The sequence below is a fragment of the Narcine bancroftii genome, chromosome 12 (genome assembly GCF_036971445.1).
Source record: "Narcine bancroftii isolate sNarBan1 chromosome 12, sNarBan1.hap1, whole genome shotgun sequence".
Taxonomy (NCBI): Eukaryota; Metazoa; Chordata; class Chondrichthyes; order Torpediniformes; family Narcinidae; genus Narcine; species Narcine bancroftii.
This window is the reverse complement of record NC_091480.1, coordinates 29,433,850-29,455,803: the sequence shown is the minus strand read 5'-3', so window position 1 is coordinate 29,455,803 and position 21,954 is coordinate 29,433,850. Positions and strand designations below refer to the sequence as shown.

Below are 21,954 nucleotides of genomic sequence, written 5' to 3'. Positions count from 1 at the left end.
GATTTTGCTACCTGAACATTTTTGGGTAATTTTGGACTGCAGATCACGAAGACCACCTCAAAATATTTCTCTTAAAATGTTCCTATCACATACTGTTTTATAGATATAACCTATTTTTATGATTTATTTCATATTTTAAGTCTACATCAAGTATATAAAACCATGATGTGCAACATGTCATTTAAAATTCATTTTCTGCATTTGCACTGAGACTTCTTCCCAGTTGATTTCGTTGCAGTCAGTGCCGAAAATGGTGAAAGGTTTCAGCGGGACATTGTGACAATGGAAAAGCAGTATCAGGGCAACTGGAATCCATCAATGCTGGCCAACTATTGTTGGACACTGATGCGAGAGGCATCAGATGCTGAATTCAAGTGAAATCAGCGGCAAAACATTTTTAGGTCTATTGAAGTATTGCAACCTTTCAGCATCATTATGTGATTAAACAATCTAATTCAATAAAAGTTAATTTAATATTTCTCCAACTTCCTATGTGATACAGCAAATTTGAAATGATCTTTGTGTTCAGCTTGAAATTGTCTATTGTAATCCCCAATTTTTTTTCAGGAAGCAAACCTTTTGAAAAAAATTGTCTAGTGTTATCAATATCCCAGCTCTCTGCAGATTTTTGTGATTTTGATGACAATTAATCTATGTGGAATAAATTTGAAATTTGTGAAATAAAGAAAGGATTTTCAACATGCATGGCTATATTTACATTTTCCTGTAAGGAAGGCATGGTACACTAAGGGTGTTGTTGGAAGTCAGGAGGTCAAATGTGATAGAGGGCAGATAGGGGCTTAGTCTTGAGTTAAGCCATTCATCCTGTTCTGTGCGATTGAGACCAGGTAAGTTTTCTACAAACTGCGACCAAAGACCCTTCATGATGGCAGCTTGGTTCGCATCTGTTAGATTACCCTGAAAGTGAAGAAAAGGAAAACCAGTTATTGTTTATTATAATGAAACAAGTGGTCATGAGTCATCTATGTTTGTCCCGAGCAAATCATGACAGTGGGAAGGAAGGAAGATCATATCTGTGCCCCATTTGGTGGCTGCTGGGGAAAATAGATTGCAAGCTGTGCATTTTGTCAGGTTGGTGTGGCCAATTGCAACTGATGGTCAACCCAGGATGAGGTGGGGAGGGAGGGCTGAGGATCACAGAGAAGAAATTGGGGTCCACAAGGGTGAAGCAGGGGAGATGATGGGTTGGGATGATGGGGAGGCCTGAGAATATCACAGGCTCAGGTGGTCAAGAAAATTGGAGGGCCTAGGGAGAGTTGAGATTTGGACCCTAAAAAGGGACTGATGTTGTGGAGGTTGGTGGAGGAGATTGTTGGTGTGGTCACGATGGCCAGTGATGCCTTGTGTGATAAATGATGAGTAGGGAACCAATTTGATATGGGTCACATTCCAGTGCTTCATTGGAAAGACCAAGATGACTCGCGACTAACCAATGAGAGTAGCTTCCAATTTAACTTAGTTCATGTTCCTTTGCAATGTTCCAAGGATTTCTGATGCAATTATGACTTTCTTTTGCTTCTCTTTCTCTGACTGAAAGGGGCATTTTCTGCTGGGGGTGAATCTTTGGCAATTACAAGTAATATTACATGTTTTATTACATGACAATAAAAGAAATCCAAAGGTGCCTACTTGAAATTCCAGCATATGACTACTCAACCAGAATTAATTATTTTTGTGTTTCACTGAAAAACACATTCAATTGCATAATGATGGAAAAAACAAAGCACAACTGAATTTTCAATATATGATCTTTCCTGGAGATTAAACCTGATCAACATGCTCTGGCAGAAACAGAGAGATTCATGCTTTGTTTTCCACTCTTCTCAAATTCTATGCCCATTTCCAATCCTCACTATGATGCCCACCTAGTTCTCATTCCTGAACAATACCTTTTCCAAATGTAGAAAGTGTCTGCCATGACTGTCTGGAGCTGAAGTACCACAGCAGGTACCATTGGCCCTGTTGTGAAAACTTCTATTGTGCATGAATTTTTAGAGTATCAAAGACTGGTATTTGGAGGTAGGAGGGGTTAGAATCAAGAGTGGAATTCTGGTAGTTAGTGTTGGAAAGATGGGTTGATGACCGGCAGTTGTTGGGGCTTGAGAAATCGCATATGCGTTTGAGAGACTGGAGGTGGGAGACTGGCAGGAGGTTTGGCAATTAATGGCGGGAGAGGGGGAAATAAGAGGTTTGCAGACCTTCAGGGAAGAAGGAAATCAGGAGGTTGGGACGAGAAGGAATTCAGAAAGTGTCGTTCCGTAAAAGTGGTTAAGCGCAAGGTGGGATATAATTAACTTATTTTGACTTCTCCCAGTTTGATGTTCTTCTGAGAAGAATATGTTGTCCAGGAATAGCCCAATTGCAGCAGCCCTCCAAAACCACGTGACCCAAGTTTGCCTTCAATGCACCTGTGTCAACATTCCATGAGCCCATGGAAATGGGCATGAGAATGACTCAAGCCACGTAATGCCCAGTCAAATTTCCAAGTGAAGCAAATGGTTGTTATTGTGTTTCACACTGGGGAAAATATAGTTTCCCATTGCACAATGTTGAAATGTGTCATGCCACTGAATTTCAATGCAGTTCAAATTTGATATTGGGCTCACCATATCATGACATCTGAATTGTAAACTGCACAGCATATAGTATAATTAGTGGTAATGTTCATACTTCCTTACAGACAGCTGAATTATTTGTGGTTCTAAAAGTAGAGCTGAAAAGTAATAATGGGCCTTGCTGATGTTTGTTACATTGTACTTCCAGAAACACTGTCATAAATTCAGCAGACTTCCAGAGAATCCTTGGAAAAATGGCAGAAATTCAAACCGTAAAAATAACAGTAGCAGCTCACATCTCGTGTCTCTTGGTTGAATCGATCCACAAATTCTGCCAGGTTTTGGATGGGTTGGTAATTCAACAACACCATGGTCAGAAAGTTGTTGTCATTGAGGAACCCAGGCCTGCTCAACAAATCAGCCAAATCGCTGGGAGTTGTGGCTTTTAACACCTGAGAATGGACAATTGAGAAAATATTTTGAGGCAAACATATAAAGACAGTAAATGCAGAACCTGGATAAGCTCAATTAAATAAGTATATCTTAACAGAATTTATTCACAATCCAAATTAAATGGATATATTGTGTCCTTGGCTTTGAAACAAAAACACTATTTGGATAGAGTTTCTGCTCCTTATCAACAAAATGAGAGCAGAATTGGATTGGCCAGTGAAAAAGATCAGCAAATTTACAATGAAAGCAGACTTTGTCCAGAAACAATAATGTTCAATCATTTCATAGATTAGTTATGGGAATTGAATACATTAATTCAAATCAAACCCCATCTAGGAACTAGCAACATCCTCCAACTTAATCCTGGACAAGTCAATGAGGCTTTTAAATTCTGATTTCTTAGGTACATTCCTGGTTTTGAAAAATCAAAATCCAATTCATCAAGAAGTTGACAGATGTAATAGATGTTTTAGCTGTGTTTTATTACATTTATTTTCAATTATTTTAAATGAGTTTATTCTTAGGTATTGAATACATTTCTGATTACATTAATAAAATTACTCTGAGTTATCATTCTTGAAAACATTGGTATTTCTCTTGGTGATACTTATGATTCCTTATGACATTCTGCTCTTCCTGTCCAAACACACAGAGGAACACACTACACTTCATAAAAGGACAGTTATTTGGACTGTTGTGCTGCTGGGAATTTGGAGTGAACCTTTGCCCTCCCGACTGCTGTACCCTGTGGGGTTGGGTCCCTTACATGAGCCTCTACATTCTCTGCTGCTGTGTATTGCTGTGTCAGGAGCCTGGGGTTAACCCTTGCATTCTTCTGGAGCTCTTCCAGTAAAGCATCGCCCACAGTTCTGTGGAAGAGCGAGAGTTATGAAGGCCAGAGTAAGACCATAGCTGTTCAGCACACAATGATATGGGGTTCAGGACAGCATCCTCACTACAGAGTGGATGTGAGAGTGCTTGAGCTTGGCAGTGCCTGGTCCAGACATTGACAGACACCTACAGTCCCATCACCTCCTCGAATCTGAAGAAAGCTGCTGTCTTCTCCTCACTGTTTGTCTGCACATCTAAGAAGTTGTTATCATAGAGAAATTTAAACTGGGAACATAGTTATTTTTCATAATGAGCATTGTGCAAACATTGGCTGCACAATTACATTATATGGGGAGTTTGAGTAGAAACCGAGCCAAACCACAATTTCAATTGGAAACTGATGGCATTCTCAAATGCTCATTGACACATAAACATGGACTCACCTCTTGAGTGCAGTTTATTTTGAACTTGACCAGCACAACCCATCCTTCACAGCACCAACCACAACCCTGTCCCATCCTTCACAGCAAGATGCCCACTGTTTTTACCTCATTAATCTGGATGGAATCAGCCAAGAAGGCAACATCAGACAGAGTGAGAAATTCGGAGAAATTTTGCAACTGGCTGTTCAGGTAAAGGCCAAAGCTGTTATTTTCATAGCAGCTAAGAGGTAGTGCTGAGGAAGAAAAAAAAGCAGTATTTTGTTTGCTTTCCAAACAATGACCAACTCATAAAGACACCACTGAAAAAACAAAAGTCCGCAGACACTGTGATTGAACTAAAAATACAATGCTGGAGAAACTCAGCAGGTCAAACTTTATAAAGCAAAGATAGATACATAACTAATGTTTTGATGAAGGGTTCAAGCCTGAAACATTGGTTATGCACCTTTACCTTTGTCTTAAAGATACCAATTTCACTGAACGATTTGTGCAGGATGTTGCGACATAGATCTGAAACAAGTGCTAATTTCCTCATTGAATTTTTAATTTAGAGATACAGCAAGGTAACAGGCCCATCAGCATGTGCTGCCCCAAATACACCAATTAACCTACAGGCTATGTTTTTGGAATGTGGGAGGAAATCAGATCACTCGGAAGAAAACCCACGCAGGGCACAGGGAGAATGTACAGGCAGTGCCAGATTCAAAACTTTGCTTCAGGCGTGGATAAGCCTCATCTCCAGTTGGAAGTAACATTATATGCCCATCATTTTAGAAGTTTTAAAAATGTAACCTGCATGATGGAATTTAACCCATTTCTTCCGAGAAAAATAAATGATCAATATTAAGGATTGGAGCATTATCAGAGAGTGAGAATGCAGGAAAAACACAAGTTCAAACTACCATGAAGATAAACAATGTTCACACCTTTTGTGTTAACCAATATGGCTTCATATACATCTTCCTGAACATTCCTGTTTAGCTCTTCTTTGATGGTGCTTAGTGCTGAAATTCTACAAAAAAAAAATGAATTGATGAGATACATGGATCACTATAATGTATTGCAATGTTCAGATAACGTACATTTCACAGATTTGAAGTTCTGGATGGGGTTCATGCCATAGGAACGAAGTCTGGGAATTTTTTACTTGGAGGACATCAGATATCAAAGGACAATTCTGTTCATTAATTTTATTGCATGGAAAATCCAGCAAGCATAAGCAAACACAGATCAATGCCAACAGCAAAAACAATTAGTTCACACAGAAAACAAGATATTTTGTTGGTAAATAAGGGAAAGAATAGGAGCATTTTTCTTCCAGAACTGGCTCATTTCTTTGAATACCCTGTATATTCATTCCCTTTAAAGTAATCTTGTTGCTAAACCAAAACTCCAAGCTGTCCATATATTCACAATTCTGATGCAATCAGACCCCTTTTGGCTTTCAGCTCTTCAACCCCAGTATCTTGTCATGTAAATGCTACATGACATCTGCACCCTTCCCAACTGCTGCAGTGATTTGAGAGCTTCATGTTTCCATTGCTAGCAGCAACAATTCAATTGTAATGGAGCACAAGCTTCAAGGCTGCCTTTGACTCGGAGTGCAAACATTGTGGAAATTAACCAGGAGAGAATCCAGTTGTTTCATACAGGAAGCAACCAGGGCCAGACAATTCAAGGAAAAGACGAAAGTCTTTAATTTCAGATACTACTCTTCACTGCAAAAAAAGCAGTGATGTCTAGCATTAAATTTGATAATTTCCGAGCAACTCAGAACTTACATGATTTGAAGCCCTTCACAGTTCGTGGATACAAAGATTAAGGGCAATGTGTTTTCTGTGAGTCCCGGAAGTAAAGCTTGCAATCTTCTGATAAACCAGACCTGAAGTTCAGTGTTATTGGCCTTTGAAAGAATTGGCTGTGTGCGGTTCAGAATTTCTTGCAGTAATGTTGTTCTGACATCAGGTGTGAAAGTCACATTATTCTGTAAAAAAAATTTTTCCAGGGGTGAGTAATTGTGGGTGGGTGAGGAAGGGGATTTTGGGCAGGAAGGGGCGCGGTGGCTCTAGCTCAATAACATCAGTAGAAATGAAAACAGTTTTCACATCAGCCTACTTTGCATCAAATGTATGCAGCAAAGAACACATTACTGTATACTGTACATTGAGAATTTTCTGACACCTTGAAGATCTTTAATTTTATTGAAAGTAAGGCAGTAATTCTCTGATGCAATGAACAACGTAGTAGACTTAAGATTACTGAAGTTTCTCTAACGTACTTGGTACTCGTGATGAATTTAATGTCAGCCTAATGTGAAGAGAAGCGATGTCCTACCTCACGTCTAGCTGTGTTGAACCTTTCGATGAACTGGACCACAGTGTCAGTGGTGATGCTGTTGAAAAGTTTCCGAACATCCTCAGCATTTCGCAGTGTTCCGTTCTGACTAGCAAAATCGGCCAGTTGGGAAGGTGTCAATAATTCCACTGCATCCAGCTGTTGAAACAATATTATAATTTCACCCTCTGCTATGATCAATGCTCACAGAGTGGCAAGTACAGACTGTTCTGTACTTTTTACATTTCATGTTATCTTCTACCCATTTGGAATCAGTTGTTTTTAACTGTAGGAATCAAGTCCAATGAGGTATAAAATTCATTTTGGATCAAAGTTCACTGCAAACAAATCAATAAAAACATTAACTAATGAGAGAATGGAGGAACTCAACAAGTCAGGCAGTAATCATGGAGAAAAATGGTCAGTCGATGGTCAGGGCCCTTTATGAAAGATAAAAATGGGATGGTAATTGTAAACAAACCGTGTACAAATAACTTCCTGAACAAACTTTGGACGAAAGAATTAACTGAGGCTGCTGTCTCGAGTTAACAGAGGCAAGGTGGTGAGAGAAGGCTGGAAATGGGTGATGATATGAAGGAAGAAATGAGCGGTCACAGTGATGGCATGAGTAGGTAGTTTAAAACTCAATGTGCGATCAAATGTGTGACTAGGTTGCAAACAATCTGGTATGGTTTCAGATAATAGCCAGGAAGAGGGATAAAATTTGTCAATGAGCAACAAAGGATGTAAATAGCATCAGAGAGGAAAGAGATAAGTGAAGCAAATTTTCTTGCTCACTCCAAGATGTCAGACAATAAGATGCAAAATCTTGAGAGGTTGTGGTGAAGTAGTCATTTTGCACATTGAAACAAAAGGTGCACGTACACATGTTGTTGCCAAAAGAACCAACATAACAAGATGTGAATAAACCTGGACACCAAAATAACAGCTGGAAGAAAAGCTGCTCTCTGGCCATAATAAGAATGGAGCCAGACAAGTGCAGTCCATTGCAGGTTATCCGGAGAAGAGGTGATGAAAGAATATGAAGCCATTAACCACATAATATGTTCCAGGCAGGTTGACGTAGACAAGGAACTAAACTGCTTCCTGTGCACCAGAAATCACTATATTTTCCCACAATCACAAGGAGTGTCCTGGTATGGCAAGAAAGGCGTAAGTATAATTGGAAAGAGTGTACCGTATTTGATGGCATACAAGATCCACATTTTTTTTCAAAAATGGCTCAAAAATATTTCTCCCCCCGAATCTTGTATGCAAAGTTGAAATTAGGGTGATAATGGTGAGTAACGCCAACAGCGAATATCATTGCTGCGTGGCTCACTAGGCATCACAGCCATCCATCATTGGGGGCTGCTGGCAGGATGTCGCGGGGGGGAAGTGGGGTGGTGGGATCAGCGTGAAGGTGGGCTGTTGGGAGACTCCCCTGACGGCCCACTGTCGGTGCCCATACTGCTCACACAGCCTTGTTCACCCTTTGGGGAGGGTGGGGGGAGTGCGGGATAGTGCGAGGACCGACAGTGGGCTGCCAAGAGAGAGCAGGGAGCGGAATAAGCGTGGGGACCAACAGCAGCAGTTTGTTTTTATAAAATATTTTCTGCTATAGCTCAGCTGCTTTTGTATTCTCTTGTAAATTACAGCAGTATTATTATTAAAAAAAGATTTTTCCTGTTGTCCTTGTGGCATGTTTTGTCTAAGATTTTTTTCTGTTTATACTGTAGATACATATTTCAATAACATTAAATGCTTACCCATAAATACACTAAAAAAGACTTTTTAATATTCCCTGCTGAAATGGGGGATTCTTATATATGCCCATGGGTCTTGTATGCTCTCAAATACAGTAATTTGTCATTTTATTCAGAGATTGAAAGGCTTTTAGACAATTGATTGGTAAATGTTTTATGAATCAACACACAACCATTTGAAACAGAGAAACGTCATAACAAAACTGTGTAAAATGTATTTAAAGTTAAAGCTGATGATACCAACACAAAAGATATAAAAGACTGGGGCATTTATATTTAATGTTTCTCTAAATTCAAGGACAGAGCAACACATTTTATCTTGTTACATTAAACTCTGGTCAGAAATATTGCATTTTCACCATTTTTGAAGGCCTTGACCAATTCTATAACTTACTGGGTTGAAGTCTGGATTCCTCCTGGTTAACATCTCTATCTGAACAAGGGCACTGAACATTCCCCAGTTCTTCAAAAGCCAATCTCTGGACCCATTCGTATTCCTGATACAACCAGAACCTAGAGGTAAGCACATTAGCCATCAATGGCATTTACCAGAAAATGCCCAAATACACCAATTAACCTACAGACTCCATATGTTTTTGGAATGTGGGAGGAAACCAGATCACTCGGAAGAAAACCACACAGGGCATGGTTAGGGTTAGATAAACAAGCATCAAATTGTTTTTATCCAGGACAACTGAGATCAGAAGATGTTTTCAATGTTTTAAGGTTGCGTGATTGAATTTCACAGCCTTTTAAATTACAATGCAAATTATTCTGAGTTCAAAACATTAAAATATTACACTAGAAATTTTAACTTTCAATGCAAATTATTCTGAGTTCAAAACATTAAAATATTACACTAGAAATTTTAACTTTCAATGCAAATTATTCTGAGTTCAAAACATTAAAACATTATTTAAGAATTTCTGTGGCTCTCCTTTCAGTATTTTTTCCCCTTAAAACCTTTGTAGCTTACCTGTGGTGTCGAGGTAATTAAGGATCCATAGGTTGAGCACAATCTCTCTGGTCTTCTGCTGCATCTCTCTGAATCCATTACTCAGACCTTTTACACTAAGTAGATAAATAGTAACACAATTATTCATCTGACTTCTAATCAATGGTATAGTTTCATCTGCTGGAGAACAAGTGAGAAAATCTTCATTCAACATGCCTTGCAATCAGCTCCTGTGTACAAGACACAAAATTGATCTAAACTTTTCTCCCATTTTGATGAATGGTTCACAAAGATAAATCCACCATCAACAGTGATGCCCCTGTGGGAGGAGTCGCGTGATGGAGTAGTGGCCGGTCGGGGAACTCCAGCCCTCTCTGGAAAAGTTTAAAAAAAACACACAAAACGCAAAGGCACAAACATAAAAATTAAAATAAAGTGAAAGTAAAGGTGGGAAGAAAATGGCAGCGAAGAAAGAAAAGTCGAAAGCAACGGGAAGAAGAGAAGAAAAAAGAACGTCGGAAGAAGGAGGTGAAGGCCTTACCTGTCCGAGGAGGCCCGCCGCGGAGAGAGAAGCCCGCTCCCTAAGGTCAGGTGAAGTTCCGAGCTCGGGACTACAAAAATGGCTCGCGGAGCCAAGTAAAAGTGCGCAACCACGCATACGTGAGGAGTCGCGCATGCGCGATCCGCATGACAAAAAAAAACACTGACGGGAGGGGGGACCAGCTGAGGAGTCGATCTCCACATCTGAGAATAACAGCTACAACACAACAACAGGAAGAGAACATAGAAAACAATGAGAACAAGAAAGAAGAGAGTAAAAAGAAAACAAGGAAACAACAGATGACCAACCCAGAGGAAAAAGAAGAAGAACATAGAGAAATGGAAGAAGAAGGGAAAGGCAAGACAATGGATATATATATTTTTAAAGAATATATGGAATCAGTAAAAGAATGGCAATTACAAGAATTTAGTGAAATAAAAAGAAGAATTAAAAGTATAGAAGAAAAAATGAATAGATTAGAGATGGTCATGTCGGATATAGGAAAAAGAGTGGACAAGGTGGAAGAACGAGAAACAGCCGTAGAAATGGAAGTAGAGGACTTAAAAAAGAAATTAGAAGAATCTAATAAAAAAGTTAGAGACACAAGAGCTATTAGCTCAGAAGATCGATATAATGGAAAATTATAATAGAAGAAATAATAAAGATAGTGGGCCTTAAGTAAGATGAAGAAGCAAGAATATGAGAGAATTTATAAAAGATTGGATCCCCAGGGTCCTAGGAAGACCAGAATTACAGGAAGAAATGGAAATAGAAAGGGCACATAGAACATTAGCCCCGAAACCACAGCCACAACAAAAACCAAGATCCATTTTAGTAAAATTCTTAAGATATACAACAAGAGAAAATATATTGGAGAAAGCAGTAAAGAAAATAAGAGAAGACAAAAAGCCACTGGAATACAAAGGTCAAAAATTTTTTTTCTATCCAGACATAAGTTTTGAACTCCTGAAGAAGAGAAAGGAGTTTAATACAGCAAAAGCGATCCTATGGAAAAAAGGATATAAATTTATACTAAAGTACCCAGCGGTACTTAAAATAGTTATTCCAGGGCAGCAAAACAGACTATTCTCAGATCCGGAGGAAGCAGAACAAATTTGCAGAACAACTACAAAACAGACAGAGAGATGAAGACATGTAACGAGAGTAAAAATGACCACGAACTATATGTATGTGTGTATATGGGATATGTATGTGTGTGTGTGTGTGTGTGTGTGTGTGTGTATGTATATATGTGTGTATACATGAGTGTATCCGTATTTAAAGGAAAATATATAGAGTATAGATAAGAATTAATAAGGGAAAGAAAGGGAAGAGAGGAAGTAAGGAGGGAATTAAGAGAGTGACCTTTGTTATATGAAAATTAAAATCTTTTCTGGGGGGGCTGGGTGGGGAGGAGTTACGGTCACTGCGAAATCAGTTGACGCTTGCGAGTGAATACGCAAATCCAAATGGAGAGGGGAGATGTGGTTGCCCGACAAGGGATAAAGGGCAACTCAGGAAGGGGAGGGGATAATGGGGTTAAAGAAATTTTAGATAGGAGAATAAGGGAAATGTTTGATGTTTTAGAAATGTTGTCTTATAAAGTGTTCAAAACAAGAAAGCAGAAATGGATAAGAAGGAAAGGTGATGATGAGGAAACGGAAAGGAAAGATAAACAAAGTATGAAATGGCTACGTTGAACTATATGACTTTAAATATTAACGGAATACATAACCAAATCAAAAGGAAGAAACTGCTAAATTTACTGAAAACAGAAAAAATTGATATAGCATTTGTGCAAGAAACACATTTAACTGAAATGGAGCACAAGAAATTAAAGAGAGATTGGGTAGGACATGTAACAGCAGCGTCATATAATTCAAAAGCTAGAGGAGTAGCTATATTAATCAGTAAAAATGTACCAATTAAAATAGAAGAGGAAATAATAGATCCAGCAGGGAGATATGTAATGATAAAATGTCAGATATATTCGGAGTTTTGGAATTTACTCAATGTATATTCACCTAACGAAGAAGATCAAATATTTATGCAAGATATTTTTTTGAAGATAGCAGACACGCAAGGGAACATACCAATAGGAGGGGATTTCAACCTTTATTTGGATTTAAACATGGATAAAACTGGGAAAAAAAATTAACAGAAAGAACAAAGTAACCAAATTTATAATTAAATCGATGCAAGAAATGCAACTTTTGGATATATGGAGGAAACAACACCCAAAGGAAAAGGAATATTCATATTATTCGGGTAGACATAAAACATACTCAAGAATAGACCTATTCCTGTTATCAGCTCGTATGCAAGACAGAGTAAGAAAAACAGAATATAAAGCTAGAATATTATCGGACCACTCACCCCTGATATTGACAATAGAGTTAGAGGACATCCCTCCAAGAATATATAGATGGAGATTAAACTCCATGCTACTTAAAAGGCAGGATTTTAGAGAATTAATGGAAAGACAAATTAAAATGTACTTTGAAATAAATACGGAATCGGTGAAAGATAAGTTTATACTATGGGACGCAATGAAAGCGTTCATCAGAGGGCAAATAATAAGTTATGTAACCAAGATGAAGAAGGACTACAATCAGGAAACAGAGCAGTTGGAAAGGGAAATAGTAAATATAGAAAAAGAATTAGCAATGAAGGAAGACACAACTAAAAGAAGAGAATTGGCAGATAAAAAAATAAAATATGAAACACTACAAACATATAAGGTGGAGAACATAATGAAGACAAAACAGAAATATTATGAACTAGGAGAAAAAAACAGTGATGCTCCTGTGATATAGCATCAAATCTGAACTTTCTCTCCAGTTTCCTTCCTGACTTTGTTTTATGCATCTATTTTTTGATGCTGTCTTTCCAATTCAAATTGTAGAAGAGGATTATTCTGAAAGAGAGCCCTTCACTTACATTGCCTGGTAACCATCACAAGTAATGTTCCTTGTCTGCAAAGGTTTCAGCACAAACTGGGAAATGCCAGCAATGAATGGTCTGAATCGCTCCTGGAACCACTTTCTTAGGAAGGTGACGCTCGTTAAGTTTTCAAAGGTCTTCACAGTCTCCCAAAGTGCATTCATAAACGTGATTTTTGTCATCAGGGGAACTGATGATCGGTTTGGAAACTGAAATAAAAAAGTATTGTGTATAAACTCAGCAAACAAAGAGCGTTTAGTCACCGCAGATCTCAAACGTGATCCTTCCTTTTATAAGAGAACTCAGTAAATTGTATAAAATGAAATTGTGAAGTAAAATCAATAGGCTACACCTGTTACTGTTTATGTCTTCAGTGGAAACATGCAAGTGTAAGAAACAAAGCCATATTCAGCCAGTACATTGCACGATGGCTAATATTTTGTGATGAGTGAATGCCAAGGGTACAGCATCGTCCTGGAGATCCATTCCAAAACAAATTCTCATATTGGTTCAAGAATACGTTGTTGGCTGAAATGTGCCTGGGGATGGGGTGTTGTAAAGTTATTAAAGATCATTTTTCCCTTATTTTAGTTCCTGCCAAACAAAAGGCAATCATTTAGTGGGTACTTTTTCTGCACTATTCAAGGCAACAAAAAAAATCTCTCATTTGGATGGTTAGTTAATTTATTTCCTGACCAATTTTGTTCTTGATGTCAATACAAAGTGTGAAGTGATGGATGTTGGGAAGTTAAACCAGGGTAGGACATTCAGAGTGAATGGCATGGTCCAGGGCATTGATGTTAGAGGCACTTTGCCATACAAGTACATTGTTCCCTGAAAGTGGAAACACAGGGAGACAAGGTGATGTGGAAAGGTTCAAGGCACGCTTGTCTTCATTGATTCAGGCGCTAAATATTGGGACATCATGCTGCAACTGTAGAAAATATCTGTAAGTTATTGTGTCTGTTCTGGTCACAACATGAAAAGTAGGATAAGATTAAGTTAGAGACGATGCAAAAGAGATTCACAAAGATGTCGCGTGGATTTAAAGGTTGGAGTTATCTGGATCGGTTAGCTCTGTTTTTACAGGAATAAAAGAGGCTGAAAGGTGAAATAAAATTATGTGAAGCACAGATGGGCAGACTATGTTTTCCATAGAAAGTGTGTCAAAAACTAAGCAGTTACCTGGTTGTTGAATTTGTCGAGGGCCTCGGTCAGGGTGGTTCTGTTAAGTTTTCGAACAAAAATGGTCAGTGCACTTTCATCTGACCTGTTCAAAGCGTTAGGACCAGTGAAACAATTAAATAATTCGACCAGGTTATCACTGCTTAATCTGGAGGCGAGTAGATCAGTCTGAAAAGAAATCATTTCAAAAGACATTTATTAGCTTCAAGCATTCCAACATTCTGATGTAAATATTTGCAAGTGTCTCATTTCTTTTAGCCTTTTAAAACAAAAATCAGCTGGAGAAACTGCAGCATCCATGGAGGAAAGGATGTGTCAACATTTTGGATCGATTCCCTGCATCAGCACCTGATGCAGAGACTCGTCCTGAAAGATCAGTGATTTCCTAATTCCCCAGATTGCTCCCAGCAATTTACTGCTTCAACTTCTAAAGTGTGCAGCCTTACATCTTGACTCATTTCTTTGAATAATCTGTGCAAAAAGTATTGATTACAGCTGTTAAGATGATGTCATAACACACAAATGCCTACAATTTCTGTTTTGTGTGAAAGTCTGACTGACGAGAACTTACCTCAGCACAGGCATAGTCAGTAATGTTGAAGAAGCAGAGCTGACTCACACTAATATTGAGCAGGAAAGTCTTCAAAGCCGAACTACAGGGAGAAAAAGTCATCTACTGTTAGGAAAGATGTCACTGTGAGTAACAAATAGTCAAACAGTTTCTTTCCGACCATTTACATCTCATGATTTGAGGTTAATAAAATGTGATTTAAGTTTTCAATATTGCTAAATAATGTACAACAAAATATTTTGAGTATGAGATATCGTTCACTGAAGCGTTGACAGAATCAGGGAAACTACACAGAACAGATGTATTGGATTCTTACCTGTCTATTGCTCGACACAACATAGTTTCTGCATGAGGAATTAAAATGAAGAACTTATTACATTGGAATTACAATACTAGAATTGGTTATGTTCAAAAATAATGTAGAAAGTGCACTTACCATTAACTGTGGTGTTAATAGGCTAAGGAATAGAAACAATAAGATCTTTAACCCTGAATCGTCTTAAATTAACACACAATGGTGTTGCAAGTAAAGAGTAATTATTCAATCAATTACTTTTCCTAAATCTACAACATTTAAAAATATATTGGCAATCTAGATAAGATTTACAAAAATTAAACTTTCTGTAAAAACAGAGAGGCCAAGCAAGACATTTGGAAGATATAAAGTCGTGAGATGTTCTTACTTTGTTGTCAATGTCGGGTTCTGTAGAGAAAAGTGAAACGCAACAATGTCAGAAGATGCTCGAGCTGGCATGTCATTAAACTTAATCAAATCATCTTGATGACTTAAGTCAATATTGGAATCAACATTTGTTTTGATTAGATCGCCTGGTGCCACAGAACAACTCTTCACAACTGAAATTTGACCTGAACGATTCTCTACATTTGTGGAATTTAACCTGTTAAAGCATCCATTACCACGCTGAGGATAAAGGCACCAATTTTTTATCCAACATCAAATTGTGCAATGTCCACAAAGTAGCAGCAGAGACAAAACTACAGAACCAGGAGTTATCATCTGGAGATTATATTGCAGGATTTGAAGACAAAATTTGACTGATAGTGAACACTTTGGCAAGAAATTACCTGATGTATTATTTGGAATACCTCCTGTCAGGCCAAGTTTCTTCACATCAGCCTCACTGTTTGAGGCCACCCAAACCCTTACTACAGTTTCATTCGCTCCACTTTGCAAAGCATGAAGGTGAAATCCAAGCAAATTGATCAGATTATCAGCACTCAGTTTCTGAAAATAAATAAATAAACAGACAGACATTTAATGAATGACGACTGCAACAAAATATTTTGTACCTTATCTTGAATTTCATTTCATCCGGATAAATGGATAGAGATTTTTTAAAATGGGATAAGCTTTCAGGATGCAATATTTGGGGCACTTGATAATGGCTCACACTGGGCACCAGAAATGGTGAGAAAATTTCCTGTTGAAAGAGAGAAGCACTGGAGATTACCCTAAAGAAAGGTGGCCATGGCTGGGGATCAGCGAGGGGCTCAGTGGCTCTAGGACCCACAAGACGCTACGGGCTGCTGGCGACTTGCGGTCAAAAGATCCACACAGGCTGTGGGCTGCTGGTGGCTTGCGGTCAAAGCATCCACACAAGCTGCGGGCTGCTAGGGACAGGTTCCAAAGAGCCAGGCATTAGAACCTGGATTCGGGAGAGTGCTGATGCCAGGAAGAGCCCCCGAAGGGCCCCGGCTGCAGGAAAGTTCCTGATTGTCTTGTAGATTTGGATTTGAATTGCTTGGACAGAAGTCTGTGAGATTGCAGAAGCACCGGAGGTGAATCCACTGACACTCAGTGTCTCTGAAGAGACTCTCCTTTGCCGCCTATTGTCAGGGACGCAGGGCAAAGCTCATGGACACTATTTTATTTGGCTTATGCAGACAAAATCAAGATGCCGTACATCATGCATATTTACCACAAAGGGAACTTTGAACCTTTGAGTTACACTATACAAAACTTTCAAGACAAATAGGCTTAGGTTCAAGGAAATGGCAAAGAGGTTTAGAAAGGATCAGTGCAAGGTTTTTCTTTATATAAGTGGATACTGATACTAAAAATAAGAGAAGATGGTTTTTCACCTCCAGAGCAGTGAATATTTGGAATTTGCTGCCCTTTGATGGTTATGTAGGAGTCACCACTGAACATATTTGAAGCAGAGATCAATAGGTCAAGAGTTAGCACAAGAAAGTAGCCAAAGACCAGCCATGGTCTAATTCAACAGCTCAATCAAGAACATTATTGAAGACTCAGAGAGGGTATTTACTGAGGTGAGATTGAAATAGGAAGTTAAGAAAATTGTAACCATGACAATGTTAATGAAATAATGCAACATTTGGTCTCTACGTACCTTTACTTCTTCTGGATCCAATCGTCTGAAGGTTGAAAAGTCCATATTGACCTTGTTATTTGCCAGATACTTCAGATCCTCAGTTTGGGCACCACCTGAAGAAAAGAGAGATATTTTCTAATTTTATGTGGAGGGCTGAGTAAAGGCAAAAACCAAATATTACTGAAGGTGAAGGAAGCATACACAGGGACAAAAAAAAGGGGGTGTATTTTTAGGGTACCCTGTTTATGACATGAAAGGCCAACCATCTGTTGGTCTATTCCATATTCAAAATTATCTGAGACCTGCCGAAGAAATTTAAACCATGCCCCTCACATCGTATGCTTGCTGGATGGGTTTTGCACTGGGATTCTTCGGGTTCCCTGTGATCGAAAAGGATCTGATCTCCTTGATGCAAGAGCGCATCTATTTTATCCACTGAATTTGGAGTATTAGTCATATGGATGCATTATTAGGACAGGGACGTTTACGGTCACGTTAAGGTAAAGTTAACCTTTTCAATACGTAATCTTTCTTTGGCTTGGCTTCGCGGACGAAGATTTATGGAGGGGGTAAAAAGTCCACGTCAGCTGCAGGCTCGTTTGTGGCTGACCAGTCCGATGCGGGACAGGCAGACACGATTGCAGCGGTTGCAAGGGAAAATTGGTTGGTTGGGGTTGGGTGTTGGGTTTTTCCTCCTTTGCCTTTTGTCAGTGAGGTGGGCTCTGCGGTCTTCTTCAAAGGAGGCTGCTGCCCGCCAAACTGTGAGGCGCCAAGATGCACGGTTTGAGGCGTTATCAGCCCACTGGCGGTGGTCAATGTGGCAGGCACCAAGAGATTTCTTTAGGCAGTCCTTGTACCTTTTCTTTGGTGCACCTCTGTCACGGTGGCCAGTGGAGAGCTCGCCATATAATACGATCTTGGGAAGGCGATGATCCTCCATTCTGGAGACGTGACCCATCCAGCGCAGCTGGATCTTCAGCAGCGTGGACTCGATGCTGTCGACCTCTGCCATCTCGAGTACCTCGACGTTAGGGGTGTGAGCGCTCCAATGGATGTTGAGGATGGAGCGGAGACAACGCTGGTGGAAGCGTTCTAGGAGCCGTAGGTGGTGCCGGTAGAGGACCCATGATTCGGAGCCGAACAGGAGTGTGGGTATGACAACGGCTCTGTATACGCTTATCTTTGTGAGGTTTTTCAGTTGGTTGTTTTTCCAGACTCTTTTGTGTAGTCTTCCAAAGGCGCTATTTGCCTTGGCGAGTCTGTTGTCTATCTCATTGTCGATCCTTGCATCTGATGAAATGGTGCAGCCGAGATAGGTAAACTGGTTGACCGTTTTGAGTTTTGTGTGCCCGATGGAGATGTGGGGGGGCTGGTAGTCATGGTGGGGAGCTGGCTGATGGAGGACCTCAGTTTTCTTCAGGCTGACTTCCAGGCCAAACATTTTGGCAGTTTCCGCAAAGCAGGACGTCAAGCGCTGAAGAGCTGGCTCTGAATTCAGTTGCCCATTCAATACGTAATACTACACTTAGAATATAACACACGTGAGATTCTTCAACCTTGTCGCCACTATATCCAGCGCCACTCATAGAAAAAAGGCCTCAGCGAGGAGCGAACTTGCAAACCCTGGTTTACAATATCAGTGCTCTAATCACTGAGTTATTTGAGCCTCTGTTTATACCTTTACTGATTTGGGTTCCCATCAATTGTTGGACAATTGATAAGACTTGAGCCCTATTCAGTTTCATGTTCAGACAGGAGTTCTGCTTCAATAGTGGTGGACTGTATTAAACAGAGTTAAACATCCAGAGTTAACTCTGGATGCTTCACAACTTGGTTCTTAAGATTTCATCATCTTACAACTTCATTGTATCTTAACACTGACAATTGACAAATTCCTCACTTGGCACATTCCAAATATGATTGTGGCAGTTTCAACAGTTTAGTTCAAAAACCAATGCACAAAGGAAGTTGTGATGAATTCAGACAATCGGCCAATTTAAAAAAAAATTAACCTACCAACATATGACTTTATCAGATGAAAGTAGGCAATTGGGCTGTTTCGTTGAGAAATGAGAGCAGTGAAAGCCAAAGCATAAAGCAAACGCTGCTTTTCCCGTGTACACATAGAAAGATCCAGAGCTCCGGCATCCCTGAGGAAAAAAGTGACAAATAAATCTTAACCAGTGTCTCTGCAATTCCATCAGGTCGAGGGACCAGAATGAGTACCTTGTGTTACAAGATCAAAGCAGCAACCACAAAGAAGGCATATCACACGGGGGTCAAGATGAACAATTACTTTATTAACAAAAAATTCACCTTCAAACTTTGATTCCTAACCCCAATTATATAACAATGCCCACTGGTTACTATGCAAATTTCTATAACAGTGTAAAACTAATAAATTCCCCAGCCAAAACAAAATTCAGCTTGTTTGGTAAAATGAAGCCTAAAGATCTTAGAGAGAGAGAGGGGGAGGGAGGGAGGGAGAGAGAGAGAGAGAGAGAGAGAGAGAGAGAGAGAGAGAGAGAGAAAGCACAAAATTCAATTATCTTGTGCTGCTGCAGGGAGAGGAAACACTGGCTTGGTCTGGATCCTTCTGGCTGCCTTCGGAATGTTCATGCTTTTTCAAATCTCAACATTCTAAACTGTCCTCCAGTCCATGACTCATGCTCTGGGCCTCCTTCCACTCCACAGCACCCCTAGTGGTGGATAATCTTCCAAGTCCAGAAATTTTTACATCATTTTCTGCACATGCTCAGTCCGTTTCCCACTCTCTCAGCAGTCTACCTTTACCTTGGCTCTTTAAGGCAAACTGTCACTTTTTAACACAAAATCACACAACACATAGCCCAATACACAACACAGAACTCTGTAACACCTGCAGCTCAAGAAATTTACCCAATCTGTTAACTGTGTCTGGGAGCATAATTCATACTATTGATAAGACCAGATCAAAAGCTGAAATGTAAACATTGCATTTTCACCTTGACAGGTCTGAGTGGCTCCACCCATCATCTGAGTGAATGGCTGCACACCCAGCATCAAGGTTCACAAGAAAAACTGGTTCCTGGAAGAAGATGTCCCAATGCAAAGATATTGAGGAAAACAAAAACTCTCAATAATTAAATTATCATTATGACTCCAGCTGTAAGAAATCCTTCCTCGACATATTGGAGAAAACTGGAATAACTTTCGACACACTTGAAACTGCAGATGCTGGAATTTGAAGCTAAATTTGATTGGCTGGAGCATTTCATCAGTGGAGCAGTGTCACCAGGAGAAAAGGGATGGTCAAGACTGGAGACGTGGAGTATTTAGTTTAAGAGGTGAAGGTGTGAAGGGTAGGACAGGGGCCCATGTGGGATTGGTGAGGTGAACCATGACAGACAGTAGCAGTCGGTTGGCAGAGGCCAGTAAAAGGGAAGAGGCAAGAAAACCAAAGGGTTCAAGTGGAGGAGAACGAGTCGTACAGAGTGGAGAGGGTAATTAGGAGAAATGGTGGTGTAAAGAGAGACTGGGCAGAACCAAAGAGGATGGTGGGAAAAGAGTGGAAGAAGCCAGTGAGGAGGAGGTGGAAGCAGACAGAACCAAAGAGGAGGGGGAAATCAGAATAGGCAGGAGCCAGGTGAGGTTGAGCGGGAAATAGGACAAAAATAAGGATGGAAAGTGAAGGGGAGAGGGGGAAGAGTAGAAATGGTCCTGGAGAAGAAAGGGGACTGACTACCTGAAATTAAGAAATTCTGCGTTCGAACATTTGGGCTGCTGACTGCCCAGGCTGAATGTGAGTTGTTCTTCCTCTTGTTTGCATTGGGCCTCACCCATATTAAATTAAAACACTGCCAGAAAATGGCAAACATCAATAAGCTGGAGGTCATACCGATGCTTATAATTTCCCAGTTGTCAGTTTATGTCTCAAGAAAATTCCTTAGAGAACGAACTGTGAAATGTAAAGTTGGAATACAAAATGTCTCGTCATTGCTGCATAATCACTTGGACTGAGTGATACTTCGAAACTCAGGAAATCAGATGGTTTTAACGGAAAACTGGTCATTGAAAGATATATCCTTACGTCAAGTTGGAAATTGTCTTCAGCTGTTCTTGATTCAAAGTGCACAAATTGGCTCCACCAATGCCTTTCAAAGAAACTGCTTCGAGTTTACCGCCTGACTGCAGAAATTGTGTAATAATGACCGTCACCTGTTGAAAGATATTTGAAGAGAAGATGATTATTCATTGTCAAATGGTGATCTTTTCTTGTCTTCTTACTCCCATCCATTGCACCCCATGTCTAGTTTTCTCTGTACCATTTAGGGCACTTCTCTACCTCATTGGGCGAAGCAGATTACAAATCACTTCAAGTAACAACATTCCATGTATAATCACGTTTTGCAAAGCAAATTCCAGATTACATCACAATCTCCCTGCAGATAGCAAACTGCTTGCATTTAGATTTTCTTGGTGTCAGTACCGTTATGTTGTCCAGCTGTTGCTTCATCAATGCAGAAAGTGTCTCAACCCGAGTGATATTCCAGCTGCTGACTTCTGTTGCATTAAATACAGTGGATATGTTGCCCAACAGTTGAATCTGGTTTTCTGGTAGCCCCTTGGGATAAATCTATTTCAGGAAATACAACATCATGAAACTCAGACCTTTTGTTAGAAGAGGTTTTCTCTATTCATGCTCTACCTGGCTCTTCAAACTGCTCTTGAATTCAACTAGATCATGAATGATCTGATCTGTGGCTTCAACTGCCGGATCCCTAAATCACTGTTGAGCCCATTAGCCAAAATCTACGTCAACTTTGAACATGCAAAATGACTCAGAGAGCCCAGTACTCGAAGGTTGAGAGAGGATTAAGAATGCAAAACATCAAATTTAAATGGGCAATCCTTTATCCTAAACAGGCCCCAATTCTAGATTCCCTCCTCTATCCACCCTGTCAAGCCACATTTAACTATTTTAGGGTTCCATTCATCTAACCTCCAGAGACCCAAGGCCTGT

General features: G+C 39.8%; 1 protein-coding gene across 1 annotated transcript in view; it reads right to left on the bottom strand.

The window, feature by feature from the left end:
- LOC138746975 (uncharacterized) overlaps nt 1-21,954 on the bottom strand; it is a 199,015-nt gene that overhangs the window by 90,453 nt on the left and 86,608 nt on the right. The window contains exons 102-120 of the mRNA XM_069905734.1: nt 21,421-21,567; nt 21,022-21,149; nt 18,969-19,102; nt 16,971-17,065; nt 15,685-15,844; nt 15,282-15,301; nt 15,035-15,056; nt 14,915-14,942; nt 14,599-14,680; nt 14,028-14,195; nt 12,840-13,051; nt 9,380-9,474; nt 8,798-8,916; nt 6,638-6,796; nt 6,085-6,287; nt 5,230-5,315; nt 4,409-4,536; nt 2,873-3,028; nt 719-918 (exon numbers count right to left, since the gene is read on the bottom strand). Coding sequence (XP_069761835.1) covers nt 719-918; nt 2,873-3,028; nt 4,409-4,536; nt 5,230-5,315; nt 6,085-6,287; nt 6,638-6,796; nt 8,798-8,916; nt 9,380-9,474; nt 12,840-13,051; nt 14,028-14,195; nt 14,599-14,680; nt 14,915-14,942; nt 15,035-15,056; nt 15,282-15,301; nt 15,685-15,844; nt 16,971-17,065; nt 18,969-19,102; nt 21,022-21,149; nt 21,421-21,567 — 2,342 coding nt within the window. The remainder of the gene's footprint in view (nt 1-718; nt 919-2,872; nt 3,029-4,408; nt 4,537-5,229; nt 5,316-6,084; nt 6,288-6,637; nt 6,797-8,797; nt 8,917-9,379; nt 9,475-12,839; nt 13,052-14,027; nt 14,196-14,598; nt 14,681-14,914; nt 14,943-15,034; nt 15,057-15,281; nt 15,302-15,684; nt 15,845-16,970; nt 17,066-18,968; nt 19,103-21,021; nt 21,150-21,420; nt 21,568-21,954) is intronic.